Source organism: Fusarium phalaenopsidis (assembly GCF_050370095.1).
Source record: "Fusarium phalaenopsidis strain FUZ10S chromosome Unknown contig_32332, whole genome shotgun sequence".
NCBI classification, from domain to species: domain Eukaryota; kingdom Fungi; phylum Ascomycota; class Sordariomycetes; order Hypocreales; family Nectriaceae; genus Fusarium; species Fusarium phalaenopsidis.
The window spans coordinates 3,110,852-3,131,163 of NW_028145391.1; the positions used below are offsets into that span (position 1 = coordinate 3,110,852).

Below are 20,312 nucleotides of genomic sequence, written 5' to 3' on the forward strand. Positions count from 1 at the left end.
TCTCCTGTAGGCATAGGGCTTCAGTCCGGGGTTCCGCTCTCGACACGCCATCCAGACCACCACCGCCGGCCATGATCCCGGAGCTTTGTCTGAATGAAGGCTCCTACAAGCTGCACATGTTTCAAAACCTCCAATCTTTCAATTTGACTTGATAAATTGTCACCGCCTTTTGCCGTTACTGACCATAGAAGGGCCTGAGTGATCGAGCTTGGTAGTCCAGCCAAGCATGATATGACATCTTGAGATATCTATGCTTCCTGGCATCCACATCACCTTCAAGGTTACTTATCACCGTGATGAAACTCCTGCATCTGACCCCACCTGGTATCCATTCATACGACCATCATCATGTTACTTCAACTCCGAGAGGTCCGCATTCATACATAGCCGAAGCGTCATAAGAGACGGGCATATAAACGCATGAAGTGCTGCTATGGGCGAGGTTTGGCCTCATCTTCCTCGCCTATACGTCTTGGCCAGGTCAGGTCGTCAGAATGAGGACTTCCATCTCTTTTGCTTGCCTTCTGGCAACTTCGGCCTCTGCCACAATCAACCCTGGCACCCTGGTCACCATCTCTTCAGCAGTCGACGTCAACAGCCAGTCGGCGTGGTGGAATCCCCTCGATGAGTTCAACGGCTATCAATGGTTGACCTATCTGCGAAATCCCCTCGAGGGATCGAAAGCCAACCACAATGTCATGGTTGTTCGTCGTGCACAGACAAACGGTGCCATCTCACGAGACTGTCTGAAGACCTCGACCGGAGAGTGCGCCGAGTTCCTTGACGACAACGGCCACAACACTCCTAGCATCGCTGTTGATGGAGACGGCTATGTCCACGTCTTCACTAGCATGCACAATGAGCCATGGAACTACTTTCGCTCTTCCTCAGCCAACAGTGCAACCCTCGTGGATCGCAGCTCAGAGATGCCTGACCACACCCTTCGGGTCACGTATCCCGTGGTGAAGCGTGATGTTGACGGTAACCTCTGGATGATTGTCCGAGGACAGTCGAGCAATGACGGTTCAGCTCGAGGTGGCTATTTCTACAAGTACACGACTTCTTCAAAGAAATGGGCGCGAATCAGCATCTTTGCCTACAGAACAGGCTACTCGGTGTATCCTGATGATATCCAGTTCTCTTCTGACGGTGATGTTCATCTTCAGTGGGAATGGGCCAAGTTCCCTGCCTCTGGGGTCCGCCATGAGGGAAGCTATGTGCGTTATACGCCTTCGTCGGACAAGTATCGATCCGCCTCTGGAGCAACAGTCACTTTACCCATCACTCAGGAGACCAAGGACATCGTCTTCCAGCCCCTCACATCTGGCGAGACCTACGACGGAGACACCGGTGCCACGCCTGTCCCAGCGTTCCAAAGCGCAAAGCTTGCTCTCTATGAGGGCGCAGCTGGCGAGGTCCACATCAACATCGCGTACCGTTTCGCCCCCAAGTCCTATCAGGGATGGCAAGTCCATCGCGCGAGGGCGACCTTTGGCACAGCGAACCCTTGGGCTCGTGAGTTGGTATTCTCAGGCGAGAACACGAGCGCCGCCATCGGCATAACTCACGACGGTACAACTGTTCGCATCTACTATTGTGTCTCTGGCGGTAGTACGTGGGTCCTTGAGAAGACTGGCAGTGCGGGGTGGACGAACAACGAGCTCAAGGCGGTAACGGGCAAGGGTGTGCAGCGTCTGCAGGCCATCATGAGAGTTGACGGCACAGATCTTTTGTATCTTGGTGCGCCTAAGAATGTAGACGCAGTGACAGGCAGCTTGTATTTCATGACTGTGGGGGGCCGTTGAGGTGATGATCAAGGCTCGAGACAGAACTCTGATCATGCATAGGTACTCACCCGGGTCGAGGAAAAGAGAGATGCTAGTTTAAACCCTTTAGCTTAGCCTCCCCTAAAGATGATAAATAGAGTATAGTAAGAATAGGCAAAGGGGATCTAAAGCTTTATCTTTATTATGATATATCTTGAGCTAATTATTATGTTTGGGAGGAGCTAGGGAACTGACCCTCTTGATGTTCTGGTGTCTCATTTATTTCTCGACCTGCGTGATACTCTTAACGCATCTATAGAGGAGCTATGGTTGGTGGGTTTAAAAAGACACCAGAATATGTAGAAAACAGTGTGGTGTTTTACCCACGAAACTGCCCTTGTGATATCAGAGATGTTGAATATGGACAAAACAGGTCACTCACCTGTCCTGAACTCAACCAGTATTGCTCCCAGCTTCATAACAGGCAGTCCAAAGACAAGATACATCCATACAAAGACTGGACTCGCCGTCAACTACCGGCAAGTTCCAGCTCTCATCTGCCATCTGCCGATGGTGGTGTCAAAGTGTGGGGGAGCTCGGCCGGGCATTTTTTCCCGCCGAGCTGTGTGATCAGCGACGACTAAGCAATTCACACGACGCCAGGCTAAACATCCCACCGCCCTAACAAGTAAACCTCCTTCGCCCGTGCTTCGACATGATCGCTTCTCTCGCTCCCTTCACCATGTCGCGATACTCTTTCTAGTGTCCTCACGCCACTCTCGCTCTCGACCGCCCTTCCTCTCTCCGCGCGACGCCCCCATGTGAACCTGTCCCGCTTCGTCTCCGATCGATCATGTTGGTACAACCACCAAGCTCTCCTCCAGACATCATCCCCGCCAGGAGCCGCCGCCGCCAGCCTTAATGACTCCGGGCGCACGAGTCCCCTTGATACCCACGACCATCTTCTCAAACTGAACCTCCCGGTCGCCTTTTCCTCCTCCCCGCACATACGCACCGTACCTCACACACAATGCCTGGGCTACCATGTAAGCGCCCGCCCCCGCCATCGAAGGGCCCCTAGAGCTCGCAGGCTGATATCCCCGGGTCGCAACAGCATCCGTCGACCTCGACGAGTGCATCTCGCGCCTGTACAAGAAGGAGCTCCTCGCCGAGTCCGTCATCGAGGCCATCTGCGCAAAAACAAAGGAGCTCCTGATGCGCGAGAGCAATGTCGTCCACGTCCGCGCCCCCATCACCGTCGTCGGCGACATCCACGGCCAGTTCTTTGATCTGATCGAGATCTTTCGCATCGGCGGCTACTGCCCCGACACAAACTACCTCTTCCTCGGTAATCGCCCTCGCAGCAGACGAAATACAGACCTCTGGCTAATCATCATCGGGGAACAGGAGACTATGTCGATCGCGGCATGTTCAGCGTAGAGACCATCTCGCTGCTTGTGTGTTTAAAACTACGATACCCCAATCGCGTGCATCTGATCCGCGGGAACCACGAGTCGCGCGGCGTCACCCAGTCATATGGCTTCTACACCGAGTGCTCGCGCAAGTATGGCAACGCCAACGTGTGGCACTACTTTACCGACATGTTTGACTTTTTGACTTTGAGTGTCGTCATCAACGACCAAATATTCTGCGTCCACGGCGGTCAGTTTCAAGCCCGCGTCTGCTCTGCAGCAGCTCTAATACGACGTCTAGGCCTCTCCCCCTCCATCCATTCTATCGACCAAATCAAAATCATAGATCGCTTCCGCGAGATCCCCCACGAAGGCCCCATGGCCGACCTCGTCTGGTCCGACCCCGACCCCGAGCGCGACGAGTTCTCCCTCTCCCCGCGAGGTGCTGGCTACACGTTTGGAGCCCAGGTGGTTAAGAAGTTCCTGGCCGTCAACAACATGTCGCACATCCTCAGGGCCCACCAGCTCTGCCAAGAAGGCTTCCAGGTGCTCTACGACGACCGGCTCAGCACCGTCTGGAGCGCCCCCAACTACTGCTACCGCTGCGGCAACATGGCCAGCGTTCTCGAGGTTAGCGATACCGGGGAGCGTTTCTTTAACGTCTTTGCAGCCGCCCCCGAGAATGACATGCATAAGGAGCTGCAGCCCGGGAACGAAAAGTCTGCCGACGGTAATGCCTTGCCAGACTATTTCCTCTGAGCAACCCATACATACATATACAAGACACCGCCTGAAGCCACACCAGCTTGGGCTTGATGACATTTTACAACGATGTGATACCAGATCCTTTGAGTAGGCATATTGACGGACCCGAGCGGTAGATAGAGTTGTTGCATAGCAAATAGAGCTTGATGCATATCGGATTTTTTTCCCTCCTTGGAGTCTCGAGACTCGGAAGTGAGGTTGAAGTATTGCCTCGTCAGCGACGAACTAGATGATAGAAACAAAGCATCCACCCATCCCCATCCCCGGCTCCGATCCTCGATTTTCTCTTTTTATGTGGGTTTTTGTATGTGTTGCGTCCTTATCCAATGTTCAGGTATCTCATTATCTCATGGTTTGTGGTATTTGTTTATGTGCGATTCCTAAGGATACGCGACCCAAACCTGTTAGGCCGTGCCTTGGTGCCCTTTACAGGTCTACCAGTCCTTGGCAATGTCGAAGCTCCACTCGAACTCGAGATGCTTCTTCTTGTCGTCATCCACGAAGCTCGAGACGGCGTTGTAGTGGCCGCGGGCGAGCATGCCGCTGGGGGCCTCCTCCTCCTGGACTGTGGCGGTGTCAATGGCTGGATATAAGCAGTAACAGTGTAACACTTACATCTCTTCTCGTAGGTGGTCTGTCGGTCGGTGTTGGGAGCGTAGCTGCCCTGTGTAGTGTGTCAGCATGCCGCTTAGCTCAGAAACTGCCAGGAAAACGCACAATCATCTCAGAGTCCTTGGAGACCCGGATGCCCTTTCGCTTAACGACCTGAACGTAGTGGAGACCGCTGAGGATCTCGTGCTGGACCTTGAACTTGGCGCTCATGGTGAACTTGGCTCCCTCCTTGATTGTGAAGGGCTTGTCCTTGAGGGTGTTCTCGCTGCCGGGAGTGGAGAGGTCAATGGTGACGGGGTCGCGGCCGGGAGAGTCCATTGTCAGGGACAGGATGATGCAGACTCGGGGGTCGTTGGGGTCAGAGATGTCAGTGCCACCACCGAGACCGAGGGACTCCTTGTATCGCTGCAGGGACTCATCGCCAGCGTCTTGAGAGAAGGAAGGTCAGCATTGAGCAGTCTAGTGATTTGGAGGTGTGGTGTGGGAGAAGCGGTAAGCAGGATGCTTGGTGTTGCGCGGAGGGGAAGCTGAGCCAGACCAGGCAATCCAAGAATGAAGCACAGCTCATGCGCTCTGACATAGCTCTGCTTGAGCTAGAGAGCTACACATAGCACAGATGCATTGAATCATCATGTCATGTTGGTGCGAGCTTGCAAGCGGTGCCACATGGGACAGAAGCATGTGCGGCAGAGGCTCGACGATAGGTCGGGACGGAAGTCGGGGTACGGGGAGCTGCTGCACCTACCCATCTGCTGGTACTCAGCCAGACTCTGCTTGGGCTGGGAGAGCTTGTAGCCCTGAGTCTCCTCGGGCATGGTATCATCATCGTGAGAAGCCATGGTGAGCGAGCGGGGCGAGGCTGGAGGAAGGCGGGGGATAGAAGAGCGGAGAGCAGCGAGAGGTTGAGGTCGAAGAGAGATGGCTACAGCAGTTGTGAATGGCTGCTCAAGATATAGTAGAAAGAAGAAGTGAAGGTTGGGGTAGAGAAAAAGAAAGAGGAGAGGAGGAGGGGGAGAAGAAAGGAGAAGAAGCTTACTCGTTGAAGCAGGGGAGAGGTGAGCTTGGTCCTTGGTCCTTGGAGGGGCTTGGGTAGGTTGCTTGCTTGTTGCGGTGACGATGGAGGGGCTCTCTAGGCGGTGTTCCTCTGTAGGTGCGTGCTAGGGTGGGCTCTGGCTTTTGGCGGTCGCTACCTAGGTATCCTCGTCGTCTGGTGGGGTTTCAGGAGGCTGACTCGCGAATGTTGATTGGGCTTGATGCGTTTGAATACGGACGAGTCGCCAATGGCTGCTGTTGGTATGGAGATGTGCTTGTCAGGGGTTGGGCTGGTGAAGGATAGCCTGGAGGATGAGGCTTGTTTTCAGAGGGGTTATGGCGGCTGTGGCTTGGAGCCTCTGGGTTGTGTGAGCAGAAGCTGGGTGCCCGCAACTGCAACTGAGACATGGATTGCAGCATCGAGATAGCCTAGGTAGGTCAAGGCATAGTCCGTTGCAGCACTGCTCGTTGAATAAGCGGAGCTGGATGCTTTTCTTTCGTCTTTCTGCAGGCAATTCGAACTGCTTCAACCACGCATCGTTCTTTAGACCAACACATCGTTAAACCTTGTTTGGCAATGCCAACATCACTACAATCCTACCATCCATTCTTGGCTTGAGAATGCTTTCCCATGAATCCTCGCTCACCTACAGCAAGTAACGCACTCAATTGTCACTGCGTGCTTTCCCCGCGTACTGCAGCAGCTCAGCAGTGGGCGCATGACAGGACGAATGGATCCTCATGCATTGACTCGCCCCTCGCCGCTATGCGAATGCACCTCGACAAATCGGAGACCTCAGCGATATAGAGACGATAGCATCTAGCACATATAGAATGTCTCGCAGGGAACTCCATGTGAAGACGGTCTGTCAGGAAAAGAAGCGTGGTCCGGGGTTGAGATCTCGTGGGGAGAAAGACAGCAAAGAAAGACGGCTCAAGAGAGCGACCCATCCATTCTGTTCGTCCCGAGCCGGCAACCCCTTTGGACCCGACCCCTTCTAGACCTCTTGGAACATCGGATCAATGCTGCGACAGCCCAAACAGGCACGCCGGCATGCGATGCCAGACGCGCGATAAGTGACTTGTTGCGCCGCCATTCGTCGACCTCGGCAGCAGTAGGGCTGTAAGCAGCCCATTTGTCGCCGGGCTCAGCAGACGGAATGAGACCATTGGCAACGAGTCGCACCCGTTTCTCGGCTCTGTCAATGACTTGGCCAGACTTGCGACGTCTGTCTCTGGACATGTTTCGGCATCTCGCTTCCATGACGAGTCCTCTGTGACATGGCGCCGCCAAAGCCAAACCCATGCCATTTCCCCGCGTTCTTCTGGGCGAGCAGTCGCCTGCTGGCGCGCCGGGCGCAGCGAACGCCAGGGGGACCGGGGACTTGTTTGGGGGGTGGTTCACTCTGACCTGGATCGGCGTTGGCGTTGGCGCTGTCGCTGTCGCTAGGTAGGGTGAGTGTGGTTGCTAGGGGCGGCAGACACCATCCATCATCCATCCAACAGCGCAACCCATCGTCCAGTCCCCCACGTGCGCGCCAACGGAATCGAGCATGGCATCCATGGAGACGAGGAGGAAAGAGGCGAGCTGGGAATAGAATTATTTGACGCCGTCTAGCGCCCATCAAACAATAACGGCCAATAAATGGTGGCTCCTTTTGTTGTGAAAATGAGCCTGCACAAGAAAGGAGGTACGTACACACTAACCAGATGGCACTGGAACCCATCGGGTAATGTCAAGTCAGGTGTCCATCAAGTTTGGCGTGTTGATGGGGGTAATTTGGCCGCACCATTAACAGGAGACCTGGCACTGCGAGTGAACTGTGTGACGGTGCAAGTACCACTATATCTCGCAGCACCCCACTCCTGCACGCGGAGCTAGTCCCCTTCGGGTTCTCGGTACGTACCTGGGCCGCCGAACCCGCCCAACAGGGCCGCCCGCTAAAACCCTCGACGCTATCCAGCATGTAATTTGCGCGACTGGATTCCCGTCTCAGCTCTTCCCTCGTCGAGTCTGTCGCGATCCTTTTTCACCCTCATCTGCTTCATTTTCTTCATTCTTCTCTCCCTCTCTATTTCCGGCCCAAAGCACCGTTACCGCTGGCCTTTTCCCTCCCAGACTCTTTCGCCTGAAGCGCGATTGTACGTTCTTCAAGGCCTACTATTTCCCTGAATGAATTGAAGCCCTGCCTTGACACGGTACGTCGAAAAAGGCCAAACTCTCCCCCGGCCCGTCGCCCGGATTGCGAGCAATTCTGCGCCCAACTCTCTTCACCTTCACCATCTGACGCGCCATCTCCAGCTTCGCGGGCTCGTTCATTCATCTTACTCTCCTTTGCGCGCCGATAAACCACGTCGAGTCCCGCGATTTCGATTCATTTTGTCGGCCCAGAGGTAACACGGATCGGTCGCGATCGAGAAGCAATTGGACAAGATGGCCCCCAACGCCGAGCGCATGCTTCCTACGAAGCACAACCCTCTCATGATGGAGGACATCCCGGATTGTATAGACCACCCACCTGCTTCGATGTCGCGACTTTGCAGGCTCACCCATGTTTTGTAGATACGGATCTGGTTGCGCGCCGACGCCTCGGACAGACCAAGCTGACACCTAAGATGGTCGGCACTGGGGAGGCTGAGCAGACGTCTCTTGGCGTCTTCGACTACGCCCATCTGCGGGCTCCTCTCCCGAAGGGCATCGTCTCGGGCATCTTCAAGTCGAGCCCCAACAGCTACTTCCTGATGCGCCGCAGCTTCGACGGTTACGTCTCGGCCACCGGCATGTTCAAGGCCACCTTCCCATACGCCGAAGCGGCCGACGAGGAAGCCGAACGCAAGTTTATCAAGTCTCTGGCGACTACGAGCCCCGAAGAGACGGCCGGAAACATCTGGATCCCCCCGGAGCAGGCTCTCGCCCTCGCCGATGAGTATCAGATTACCCCTTGGATCCGCGCCCTGCTCGATCCCGCCAAGATCTCGGTCACAAGCACTGCGGATTCACCGCCCAAGAACATTACGGCGCCCCCCAAGTTTGACCCGGTCAAGTCGTTACAGCCTACCCTGGCTCCTCCTACTCCAACTGTCATTCCTCGAACTACTCGGTCTCGCCGCTCAGCCAGCCCCACCAAGACCACGAGGCGCGCTGCTGCATCGCCCCGAAAGCGAAGCCTCCGCACCAAGGTTGAGGCCGTTGAGACCATTACCGAGAAGACCGATCTCGTCAACGGCGAGACCAAGGAGACCAAGCAGGAGGACATTGTCATGCAGTCGACCGAGTTCGAGCCCGCCATCGTTCTGGAGCCCAAGGAGGAGGAGCCCAAGGTCAAGGTTCACGTCGAGGAGGAAGTGTCAACCGATGCGGACGGAATTGAGACCAAGCACACCGTGACCGAGGTCGAGCTTCCTCTGCCCACTGCTGGCGAGCCGCCCAGCGCTGAGGAGATTGCCCAGATGATGGAGGCTGCCAAGGAGATGGTGCAGAAGAACAAGGAAGAGGAGCAACAGGCCAAGGCCGAGACGGAGGGTGAAGAAGCGCAAGAAGAGGCGCCCGAGACAGAAGAGGCACCTCCTTCTGCTAAGAAGAGCAAGCGAAAGGCTGCCGATATCTCAGTAGGCGACAAGGACGCGGCCGACAAGACCGAAGAGACTCGAGAAGAGGAACAGCCCAGGGCAAAGAAGGTCAAGACAGAGGCTGAGCTACGGAAAGAAAAGGTCAAGAACCGAGCACTGCTCGGACTGGGTGCCACCGTTGCGGTTGGGTAAGACATTTACGTCCCTGAATATCTGAATGAACCATTGCTAACAAGTTGCAGCGCCATTGTCCCTTGGCTCATGAACTTTATCTAAGCTACGAATGTCATGTCTTCGGAACCCAAATCCTTGACCCAGGGATTCGGGCGGTTCCACTACGACCATGGCCGCAATATGGGACGGGCGGTTGGATCGGCGCGGTTCTTGTCTTTGGTTGTTTGTCTTTTTTGTGTCATTGTGTCTTGTTCACGGATCACTACCCATTACCCCTTGTCAGGGCGAGATGTTACAGAGTAACAGGCTCGTCGACGTCCTGCCTACCTATCAATGTCCTTTTTACCTTGACCTCTCCCATTATACCACAACACTATGCTCTTTTTTTTTCTTATTACTTTATTACCCAAAATCTTTTCCCTTGCACATACCCCCTTTGACCCTCGAAACCGCAAGCACTAGATAGGCTGGCGAATCCAGGTTTCTATTTTGACCGGTTCACTTCTGGAGAAGAGATTGAGATGGGGGGACGGTTGGTGGACGAACGTGTTGAAGTCGATGGATGGATACCCGTGGAGGAGAAGGGCTGGAAAAGAGGCGTTTTGTAATGACTCTGATCGGACTATCTACCTATATAAGGATATCAAGAAAAACACTAATAAAAAATAACACACAAAAGATATGTATCGTATCGATCTGATGTCTTCGGCGTTGAATAGCCGATGCCGAGGAGCGTCCATCCATGGTTGCTGGGTCACAACGGCAAAGCCCCCTAGAACCAACAGAATTCTAGCGACTCCGGCTCCATGTTTTAGCGCACTTCATCCCCCGCGTGTTCCCCGCACGATGGAATCTCTCCATCATCTCCAACTCCCGCGTCGTGAATCTAACTCGGTACCTCTCTGGCTATGTGCGGCAATGGCCGGCTCTCTTTCGGGTAACCACTCCCCCACACGTATAACGTCCCTCGATTGAGAGCTCTTACTTCTATATATCTTGTGCTTCTCTCTTCAACTTGAAAACTTGATCTCTTGTGTAATCCCCAGTGCCTTCTCTGGTGTTGTTCTCCCTTGTTATAATACCCTTACACATACACATCATGAGACCTTCAACACGACTTGGAAGCCTTGTGCTTCGACGAGGCTTTGCCAGTTCAGCACGACGACTGGATAACTATGCCTTTGTCGGTCTTGGACAGATGGTATGTCGACTTTCACTTCAACTATACAGGGGTTCTAACCAGAGTACATAGGGTTACCAAATGGCCAAGAACCTGCAATCCAAGTTAAAGCCCTCGGACAAGGTGTCCATATTTGACATCAACCCCGGGTCCATGAAGGGTCTTGAGACAGAGATGAAGGCGGCTTCAACTGGTGCGGCGGTTGAGCTGGCTGCCAGTGCGTTTGATGCCTCCAAAGATGCTGTGAGTCTTGTTAGTCGTCGTGATCCACTTCAGCTACTAACATGCTCAGGACACCGTCATCACCGTCCTCCCCGAGCCTCAGCACGTCCAGGGTGTCTACAAGTCTATAATTACAGACTCTCTCCCTAAGAAGGATCGGGTTTTTATTGACTGCTCAACCATTGACCCCTCGACTTCCCGTCAAGTTGCCAAGACGGTCTCCTCTGCTGGTCAAGGCACATTTGTCGACGCCCCCATGTCAGGTGGTGTCGTAGGAGCTACAGCCGGAACTCTCACCTTTATGCTCGGTTCTCCTCCGTCTCTTGTCCCTCGCTTGGAGCCCGTCCTGCTCCTCATGGGCAAGAAGGTCCTCCACTGCGGTGAGCAGGGTGCCGGTCTCTCAGCCAAGCTCGCCAACAACTACCTCCTTGCTCTTAACAACATCGCCACCGCCGAGGCCATGAACCTGGGAATGCAATGGGGTCTGGATCCTAAGAAGCTGGCGGGCGTCATCAACGTGAGCACGGGCAAGTGCTGGCCGAGCGAGGTCAACAACCCCGTGGCGGGCGTCGTCGAGACAGCGCCAGCGAACCGTGACTACCGCGGCGGCTTCGGAATCGGTCTCATGAAGAAGGACCTTAGACTCGCCATCGTTGCGGCCGAGGAGGCGGGCGCGAGGATGGAGCTGGCTAAGCCGGCTTTTGCGGTGTATGAGGCTGCTGAGAAGGAGGAGAGGTGTCAAGGGCGGGACTTTTCGGTCGTTTACAGGTATCTGGGCGGCAAGGAGGAATAGAAGTAGTTATATAGATATGTCAGAGATGCGTAAAACGGCATGTGAATAAAAGACTTGATAACTGAGACCAGTGTGCTCGGCTACAACACGGTGAAGTCTGAACTCGTCAGCTACGGGTCTTTGGAGAGCGTGCTCTGCCTATGTAACATGAAAATCAACTTTGATGAGTATTCCATGTCCATCACATTCATTCATTCGTACCCATGTTCACTTACTCAACTCCACATATAGAAGCTCAAGTGTGGATGCTGCCGGTCACTCGGCCCAGCTGCCCAGGTAGCAGCCAGCCTCCAGGTTAGTCCTGACCAAAACGATCCTGTCTAGTTGATTGGCTAACAAGAGGTGCACAGAGTTGGTTCTCAGTATTCAGTGGGAAGCGAAATGTACCTTGTACAGCAGCAGACTTGAAACGATCAGCACTTGTCCACGCAGTCCATGCATGATTGGATTGCCTCCTAGAACAGGGATCGTTGAACGAACCGTCCCTCCTCGTAGTCACCTTGCGCTCTTTCTACATACCAAGACAAACATGAGTTATCAGCCATTGTTGTTCCCATGTAACTTATTGCAAACGCCAGTCCCCGTCAGGCGTTCACGACCTCAATAAATAAACAATCTCGAGCAGCGAAATAGCCAACCTTGAGCATAATTCATCGAGTGGATTTTCGAGTCAAAAACTTGTTCGACGGCTGCGCCATCGTTAATCGCAGAAGCTGCGCAAGTGATTTGCATTTCCTGAAGGCGAGTTGTAAGTAGGTAACGCTTGCAGACCCGAACTAAAAGACGCCCCAGCAATATCACAACTGTAAAGTACGTGAACAAGAAAACGAGTCTCTCACGTGTGAACAGTTTATTTCATCGAGTTTATTGCATGAATTGTTTTCGGCTTCTACGATTCGCCACGAGTGCCATGTTGTGGAATGCCTGTGGCTGAAGCCCGGGGTATACATGGTGGCTTTGAGACGGAGAAGACGTTGACCCGTCAGTTTGCCCGACTACATCGACCCGTTGAGCAACCAGATATGGACCATTAGGAGCCTTATCTTGCTCCATTTAGCAAAAATCACATAAGGAAAGACAAACCAATGACCAACTCGGCAAATTACTCCTCCTTGAATTGGAACAATGCCCAAGGCCATCCCAGCCGAGAACTCACTCCAATTCTTCAATCATAATCACAACAATCTCGAAAACCCCAGCCTTTAGACAACTACCAGTCTCAACCCTGTCTCTAATACAAGCAACTCAAAATCTGATTCAAAAAAAAAAAAAAAGATGAAACAAGCAACTCAAAGACTCGGCAATCTAAATCTCTCCGAATCCCTGCTCCCATGCGGACCAGGTTGGCCCGCTCCCGTGGCGCCGCCACCAGGGTTCGGCCGCCGCTCATCGACTAGCTTAGCTCCCTCGGAGCTTTTTTTTTCTCTTCGAACGACATACCCAGAAAGGAAATACCCTCTAAGCGAGGTGGTGAGCCAGAACAGCGAGATGAGGTGGTATCCGGAACTCTGGCCTTCCGGACGGTATTATTGGGTCCCTCGCATTTGGAGAATGCCGTCAGCTTAGATAGGATCAGCGTCTAGGAATGACTTTAAACCGACTTGAGGCCAGGAAGATCCAGTCAGCGTAATGTGACGTTTACTCTATGCATCCCCTGGTCGTTGGTAACAAAGGTGCCCGAACTCCGGTTGATCTTTTTAAATCCGTGGGTGCCCGGTGCTTGAACAAGTTTCCGTAACCGGTTGATGAAGAGGGTGGTGTACTCGAATCGGGTCAGCGGTAATCTCGTCTGACGGTGTTTTCTCCCCTCGACATCTCTCGAGTCTTTACTTTCTATTTCTCTTCTTGTATTATATTGTTGTTTATCACAAAGAGATTAACGACTGTGGCGAAAACTCGACGAGCGGAGTTGAAAAAACACACCAATATCCGACAAACCCGAGGCAAAACGACAAAGGAAGCAAGACTCTCGATCCATCGCAACATGCTCAACGCGGTGCTCAACGAGCTGGCTCGTCGAAGACCAGCCAGCTTCGACGACTGTTCCGAACTCTCCCCCCTGTGCCCAGTCGAAGCCACCGTCCTTGGCTATGTTCCCAACAGGGGATCCAGCATCTTCTTTGCCCTCGCTTTCGGTCTGCTGTGTATCTCGAGTGTAGGACTGGGTGTGTGGAAAAAGACTTGGACGTATGCTGCCACACTTGGAGTAGGCTTACTCCTCGAGACACTAGGTAAAACCATCATCACCAACACTCGACGATATCTTTTTAACACTTAATCCAGGCTACATCGGCCGAGCCCTCATGAACCCCAACCCCTGGAACTCTGCCGCCTTCCAGCTCCAGATCTGCTGCATCATCATCGCGCCCACCTTCATCTGCGCCGCCATCTACCTCACCCTCAAGCACGTCGCCCTCGCCCTCAACCCCTCCCTCTCTCGCTTCCACCCTCGCTGGTACCCCCGCGTCTTCCTCCCCGCCGACCTGTCATGTCTCATCATCCAGGCCATCGGCGGCGGTGTTGCGGCAGCCGCAAAGAGGGACCAGCCTGGTGTTGCCGAGAGCGGTAACCGTACCATCATCGCTGGTGTCGTTCTCCAGGTTATTGTCTTGCTGGGCTTTGGTATCATGGGCACCGATTACTACCTGAGGGCGAGAAAGTACATCCACAGCTCCGAGGTTGATCCCGCGGCCTTGAGGGTTTGGACAGATACCAAGTTCCGACGCTTTACGGTCGCTGTTATTGGAGCTTACTGTTCCATCCTCATCCGTTGCATCTACCGGTTAGTTCCCCTTAATCTCTCCTCCACGTGGACACCAACTAACCCATTGCTTGTAGAATCGCCGAGATGGCTGGCGGATGGGGCAACCATATCATGCAAGACGAGCCCAGCTTCCTCGTCCTCGACAGCACCCTAGTCTTCGTCACAGGCTTCCTCCTGACCGTTTTCCACCCAGGCTTGTTCTTCCCCCAGATGGCGACAGGCTTTAGCGAAAAGAATGTGACTGAGGCCGAGATGACAGCAGAGTCATCTGACGAGAGAAAGGTTGAAAACTCTCAGACTGCGTAGATGAGGTTCTTGGATTAGAATTGGACAGTTAAGGGGTAAAAAGGCAAGGGCAAAGATGGCCGTCATTCCCTTGTTGAAATCAATACACAAAACTTTGGTTATTGTTTCGGATACTAGATCGATATTGCAGACTCGGGCGAGCCGAATTGAGCGTATTTCTCATGGTAATGCTGTCTATCACTATTAGGATTTGACCAGTCTATCCGTCTCCCCGTCGTCGTCGCTGTCCGTCTCCTCTTCCTCGTCGTCATCATCATCATCGTCCTCCTCCTCTTCGTCTTCTTCCTCATCATCAGTAGATTCCTCCTCGCTTTCCTCTTCTGTCTCTTCACTCTCCTCTTCCTCCTCCGCGAGCCAGTCATCCAGAGTCTTGGCACCCACACCCTCACTCGTACCGTTTGTCTTGCTTGGCACAAATGTTTTAGCTGCCTCGTCGAGTCTTTCGCCGGCTGGAAGTGTGCTTCTCTCGACATCGTATCGAGAACTCTGCCCTCCCTCGGGCTCACGGAGGCGACGGTCAGGCTGCTTTCCCTCCTCTACCCAGTCAGGCAGAGGCTCGTACCCCCTTAGTCCATGAATGGCGCCACCACCTGCGAGTACCAGAGTGGCAGAACCAAGCAAGAAGCCCTTTCGGGATTCAGATGGACTCGGAGCCTGTGGAGCAGGCTTCTCGGCGAGAAGCATCAACGTCGCTAGCTGAGGGACAGCAAGTAGGGACCTGTACATCCTTGCCCGATCACGAAGATCAAAGGATCTGTCATACCTTACAAGCAGCAGAGTATACTCCCAGAGACGCGCAATAGGATGGGTGTCTGTCTCCATAGGGGGGTCTTCCTCCGCTTCTCTCTGCTGCTCTGTCTCACTCTTCCGGTTAAGGTGGTGAAGATAGACCTTGGCAGCCAGAAGCAGAATCTGTTGCTTGGCTGCCGGTGACTCACTGGAAAACTCCTTGAGCAAGATACGGAGAACATCTGGCGCAATATTGTCCTCTCCATTCAGCCCTGAGAATTCACCCACCAGCCAGATGATTGTCGCTCGCGCTTGAGGATCCGTAGCAGAGTCGAGGTTCTTCGCCAGCCGAACCACCGTTCCGATATGGCCCTGCACATCCTGTTGTATCAGGTGACGAATTACCGTCAGCGACTCAGCTGCAAGAGTCCCGTCCAGACTGGTGATCTGGCCCAGCAACAGCTTCAGGCATCGGGGGGCTGTAGTGACATCGGCCTGCGCACAGCGGCCAATAGCACGGACAGCCTCGCGGACGAGAGCTTTATTAGTTCCCTGCGAGAAATGCTCCAACTCTTTCAAGATGAGGCTCTTGACATGGGGCGGGCTGTGAGGGAAGATGATGGTCAAGATCTCCAGCTTCAACTCCCAGACGGGAGCGGGATCGGTGGCTCGTACAAGGAAATGGCTTGCGTACTTGACAAAGTCAGCAGGCCGCATAAGGCATACAGAAACAATGTTGAATAGCGCAGTTTGCTGTATGTCCTGAGCTCCACGGAGAAGGGCAATCAAGGGACCGGTTGCGAGCTTGACATAGTCCGGTGTTCCAATGTCGACGTAGCATCTAGTCACGGCGACAACGACTCCGGCATTGCGGCTCTGTAGGAGAGGCTTGAGGCCATTCAGGAGCAGCGCCAGGTCAGGATCCAAGACTGACGATCCCTGGCCTCGGCCACCTTGCCGGGTCTCGCCATAAAAATCGTCCACATTCTGGTCCTGAGATTGCTCTTCGGATTCCCCTGAAGGCTCCGACTTCCGAGGGAAGCACCTCCGCGCATAATACATCATGAGTCGTATTGTGGCCAGCTGGCTCCATTCGTCCATATCCACCACTTGCTTAATCAACGCTCGGTAGTGCTTGTGGACGAGATCTATCCGGTCTGGGCAGACCTCTAGGAAGGCCGACACAGCTGCTCCAGCCACATAATACAGCTTGTCGCCCAGGAGAGTTGACAAGTAATCGATCAACTGCGGCGCTTGGCTCGGGTCCAATCGATAGCACTTGGGGATCGCCAGGGCGGCGGCCTTGCGTACGTAGGGGCTCATGTCGGCGACGCCCTTCTTGATAGCGAGGGACACGATCTGGCTGATTACGGGGACTCGGATGCCCGACATGGTCTTGAGGGCGAGGGCTCGGACTTGGGGGTTCTGGTCGGATAGGGATTTCTGTATCGTGTTGATGGACAGGAGAGCGAGGTCGGGCTCCTGCTCGGCATGGTGGATTAGGTAGATGTAGACGAGCTTCTTGATTTCGAGGTTCGGAGAGGCGACATTCTTGACGACGGACGAGAAGAAGGGTAGGGTCTTGTGGTTTCGATACATCATCTACCGCAGACATGTTAGCGTCTATTCTTCACGCTCAAGACAACAGCACGCACCGCCATAACGCGCCGTAGACCCTCGAGAACTTCGCGCTCGTTCCTGCTATCCAGAAGCTTCCTCATCTGGTTCCGATCCAGAGGTCTCGAGCTCGTGCGCGCACCGCGCGTCGCCTGGGCAGCATCGAGGGTGAGCTCCCTCGCTGAGGCATCAGTCAGTTTAGCGCAAGAGGCAAAGCGGTCAGCGAAGGATACGCACCAGTCTCCATGAGACTCGAGATCCTCGCTATCGACTCCATGGTGACGAGTGAGCGTGGGAGCTTCTACCGCGTCGAGGAGAGAAAAAGGTGCCCTGGTCAAGGGTTGGGTGTAGGTGTTTGGAATGACGTTGTGCGATGGAAGGCGTCGCGGCTGGTGGAGGTGGAGGGGCGCCACGATTGGTGGGGGAGCTGCCTCAACACCAGACACAAAAGATGAGATCTTGGTACCACAACCAAAACAAGTAGTTCAGCCTCGTGATCAAATGGAGAGAATAACAAGACATCCCAAGAGAAGATTTTTAAACTCCGAAGACACCATTCCTTAATCTCAGACCCGAATATGTCTACAGTGTCACCTCTTCACCGGATCAACTACCCTGGACAATCACATCTCAAGAACATGGCTTCTCAACCCGTCGTTCTCTCTCCAGCAACGCCCTCGGAGCTCTTGTCATACATCATCTCGTATCACCAGTACCCAACGACTATACTGATAGGCTCTACAAAAACCGAATTTCAACAGTCTCTTGTCGAAGACATCACACACCATCTCACTCTCCAAGACAAAGATTCCGAGATAGCATCACCTTCTCATCCCTTCCTCACAGCATCACTCTATCAGATCGCGATATCCCGTCATATACGAATGATATTCGCCCCCACAGCCACGCATCTTCGCGCGCAACTTTCCGTCTTTACGCCCAAGGACTCTCCAGTGTCAGCACCGCCAAATCACGTTCCTAGCACTCGTGCGCCGATACTCTTGGTATACGGACTCCTGGCACTTCACCGAGATGCTAGTGAGTGGTCAGCTCAAGGTATTGGTAACTCGGCAGCACTCTTGGTGGATTCTGCTTCGCGAAATGCGTTTCGAGCAGTGGTTATCGAACCCAAGGGTATAGGAGGCCATGACGATATCGAGCACCTTGGGGGAGAAATGGTTCCTCTGCTGAATGGCACAGCGAGGAGGGATGATGGGTCATGGAGCGGACGGGGTGTCAGTGTCCGCCAGGTAATGAGCCGTTGGTTCGAGTTTGAGGACCAAAAGAACGGCGTCACATGAGATGCATCGCGTGGATCAGACAGGAGTTCAAAGGCACATACCGTCAGGCAACATGTGCCGAACAGGGATACTGATAATATTCTACATCAACATCATCGCATCATCATCATTATGCTCGGGATACACATAAACACTGCATAACATGTCGTGATAAACCACCCCTAACGCCAGCCCATGGTATCTATTCCAAGCATTGCCGCTCAACCGTAAAGCAAACAGACAGAGGTAACGAGTCAAAGACAGATCTAAGCAATAGCCTGCTCCATCTCTGCAATGTAAAGCTCAATATGGGCCTCCATCTTTCGATACTCTTCATGTGCGCTGTGAACTTCGTTCTCGATGTTCTCCTTCAGGTCGAGCATCTGACATCAAGTTAGCATTCCGCAACGCCGTTAACTAAGAAATGGGGAAAACTGACCTTCTTCTCTGTTTGTTCGATCCTCACACGTCGGACCTCCATTTCCTTGCCCTTTTCGGTGCGCTCAGCCGTGAGCTGCTTGTGCACTGCACTGAGCTCTTGCATCCTCTCCTTGGCCTCCTGTGCCTTTTGGTTGCTGCGCTCGCGTAGCTTCTCCGTCCTTTCTGTCCACTTGGAAAGCTGGCGCTTTAGGAGACCCTCGGCGCGCTCCACCTCATGAGCGTTGTTATTGCGCTCCGAGAGAGCGTCTCGCTGCTTTGCGTTGCGCGCCAGTTCCTCCTCCTCCTTGGATAGCTCCGATGCAATCTCGTCCAGGATCTTGATGCAGGATGCTACATCTGTGGAGACGACAGAGAAAGAGTCTGTTGAAGTCTGAAGAGCTCTGGCTCGGCGGTCCAGAGCATCGATGTGGGACTTGTCGTTGTTGAGAATCTCGCGAAGTTCCGTCAAGTTGTCTTGAAGAGCCGAGGGGCTCTGGAGCACATAAGGTCGCAGCTTGGTGCTCTCCTGCTTCAAAGTGACCTTTTCTTGTGTCTTTTGCTCCAGCAAAGCAGTGAGCTCGCCCTTCTTTTGCTTCGCATCCTCGAGCCGCGCGGCGACCTTCTCCTGATTCCTTCGGAGCTCCAGCAGCCTCTTCTTGAGTTCTTCGTTCCTCATCGTCTTCTTTTGGACCTGGGCTTTCATCGCTTCCTGGTTGTGTCGCATATCTTCCAGCCGACCCTCGTTCTCCAGGTTCTCGGCGTAGAGAGTCTCGATGCGTGTCTTGGTCGACTCTGCCTTGTTATAGTGCTGGTCGATGACGCTGGTCTGCGACTCCCGGAACCGCACAAAGTTGATCACATAGCTGAAGATCTTAACCAGGCGATCATATGTAGGTCGGTACAGGTCGTTGAAGCTGAAGTCGGTGATTCCGCACTCAAATAGAAGCCTACGTAGCGAGACGTAGAAACCCATCAGGTTGCGTGTGTCCGGGGGGATGACATCCGCAAACTCGCCGCAGATGTCTTCGGCGGCGGCGCGCATGGCTGGCTCAACAGTCTCGCGCGTCGCATTGAGGAGTAGCTCGGCAAACCACTCAAAGATCTGCTGAATATGGACGGCATTGGGTTTCTGAAGGTCGGCGACGGTGAAGTTGATGCCGATTTCGGTGATGCAGCCCACGATTTCGCGGTCCGATAGACGCATGAAGGCGTCGGCCTCTTCTTCCTTCTTTCGCGGCCGCGACTGCTGCTGCGAGGTTGGGATAATGCTCATTCTCGGGTTGTACGCCATATTTGCTGATTCTGTCACTATACTGGATGAACTGGAATACTGCGAGCGTGTGCGCGTTGCCACTTTTTCCGTGCTTATCGCGATGCTTGTGAATGGAGGGGCGGTAAACACACAGTGGGTGTTGCCGTGGAAACAATTCGAAACATATCACGTGATGCTCAACGTACTAGCACAGTCTGGAACAAGTTGATCATGGGAATAACAGGTTTCACTTGTGTGGCTTGAACAAGTCAAATGATACTGCCTTTCTTAAACGTTGTTCTTCAACGATTGCTAAGACGGAGACACGTTGGTCCTACATGGAACTCTTGACGAGATGTGCAACCGCATGGGTTAAGAAATAAATGAGACATCAACACACGTTGGTACAGAAAAACTA

At 53.6% G+C, this 20,312-nt stretch overlaps 8 protein-coding genes across 8 annotated transcripts; 5 read left to right on the top strand and 3 right to left on the bottom strand.

The window, feature by feature from the left end:
- Nucleotides 1-494: 494 nt before the first annotated feature.
- Nucleotides 495-1,805, top strand: LRP88_13962 (uncharacterized protein; the record flags this gene model as incomplete). Its single annotated transcript, XM_083250315.1, has 1 exon — nt 495-1,805. One exon carries the CDS (start codon nt 495-497, stop codon nt 1,803-1,805), a length of 1,311 nt encoding a protein of 436 aa, XP_083094649.1.
- Nucleotides 1,806-2,796: 991 nt separating this feature from the next.
- Nucleotides 2,797-3,937, top strand: LRP88_13963 (protein PPG1; the record flags this gene model as incomplete). Its single annotated transcript, XM_083250316.1, has 4 exons — nt 2,797-2,812; nt 2,881-3,114; nt 3,174-3,428; nt 3,480-3,937. The coding sequence occupies 4 exons, from the start codon at nt 2,797-2,799 to the stop codon at nt 3,935-3,937; spliced, it is 963 nt and encodes a 320-aa protein (XP_083094650.1).
- Nucleotides 3,938-4,377: 440 nt separating this feature from the next.
- Nucleotides 4,378-5,394, bottom strand: LRP88_13964 (immunoglobulin E-set; the record flags this gene model as incomplete). Its single annotated transcript, XM_083250317.1, has 4 exons — nt 4,378-4,508; nt 4,559-4,607; nt 4,661-4,983; nt 5,301-5,394. 4 exons carry the CDS (start codon nt 5,392-5,394, stop codon nt 4,378-4,380), a joined length of 597 nt encoding a protein of 198 aa, XP_083094651.1.
- Nucleotides 5,395-8,021: 2,627 nt separating this feature from the next.
- On the top strand, nt 8,022-9,433 carry LRP88_13965 (KilA-N domain-containing protein; the record flags this gene model as incomplete). The annotated part of the gene is made up of 3 exons (XM_083250318.1): nt 8,022-8,091; nt 8,151-9,345; nt 9,400-9,433. 3 exons carry the CDS (start codon nt 8,022-8,024, stop codon nt 9,431-9,433), a joined length of 1,299 nt encoding a protein of 432 aa, XP_083094652.1.
- A 997-nt stretch (nt 9,434-10,430) lies between these two features.
- LRP88_13966 (NAD binding domain of 6-phosphogluconate dehydrogenase-domain-containing protein) lies at nt 10,431-11,526 on the top strand (the record flags this gene model as incomplete). The annotated part of the gene is made up of 3 exons (XM_083250319.1): nt 10,431-10,532; nt 10,584-10,754; nt 10,804-11,526. 3 exons carry the CDS (start codon nt 10,431-10,433, stop codon nt 11,524-11,526), a joined length of 996 nt encoding a protein of 331 aa, XP_083094653.1.
- A 1,984-nt stretch (nt 11,527-13,510) lies between these two features.
- Nucleotides 13,511-14,596, top strand: LRP88_13967 (RTA1 like protein-domain-containing protein; the record flags this gene model as incomplete). Its single annotated transcript, XM_083250320.1, has 3 exons — nt 13,511-13,757; nt 13,810-14,308; nt 14,365-14,596. The coding sequence occupies 3 exons, from the start codon at nt 13,511-13,513 to the stop codon at nt 14,594-14,596; spliced, it is 978 nt and encodes a 325-aa protein (XP_083094654.1).
- A 183-nt stretch (nt 14,597-14,779) lies between these two features.
- Nucleotides 14,780-17,219, bottom strand: LRP88_13968 (AP-3 complex subunit beta; the record flags this gene model as incomplete). The annotated part of the gene is made up of 3 exons (XM_083250321.1): nt 14,780-16,927; nt 16,981-17,123; nt 17,180-17,219. The coding sequence occupies 3 exons, from the start codon at nt 17,217-17,219 to the stop codon at nt 14,780-14,782; spliced, it is 2,331 nt and encodes a 776-aa protein (XP_083094655.1).
- A 1,269-nt stretch (nt 17,220-18,488) lies between these two features.
- Nucleotides 18,489-19,933, bottom strand: LRP88_13969 (Nuf2 family-domain-containing protein; the record flags this gene model as incomplete). The annotated part of the gene is made up of 2 exons (XM_083250322.1): nt 18,489-18,605; nt 18,662-19,933. The coding sequence occupies 2 exons, from the start codon at nt 19,931-19,933 to the stop codon at nt 18,489-18,491; spliced, it is 1,389 nt and encodes a 462-aa protein (XP_083094656.1).
- Nucleotides 19,934-20,312: the final 379 nt, after the last annotated feature.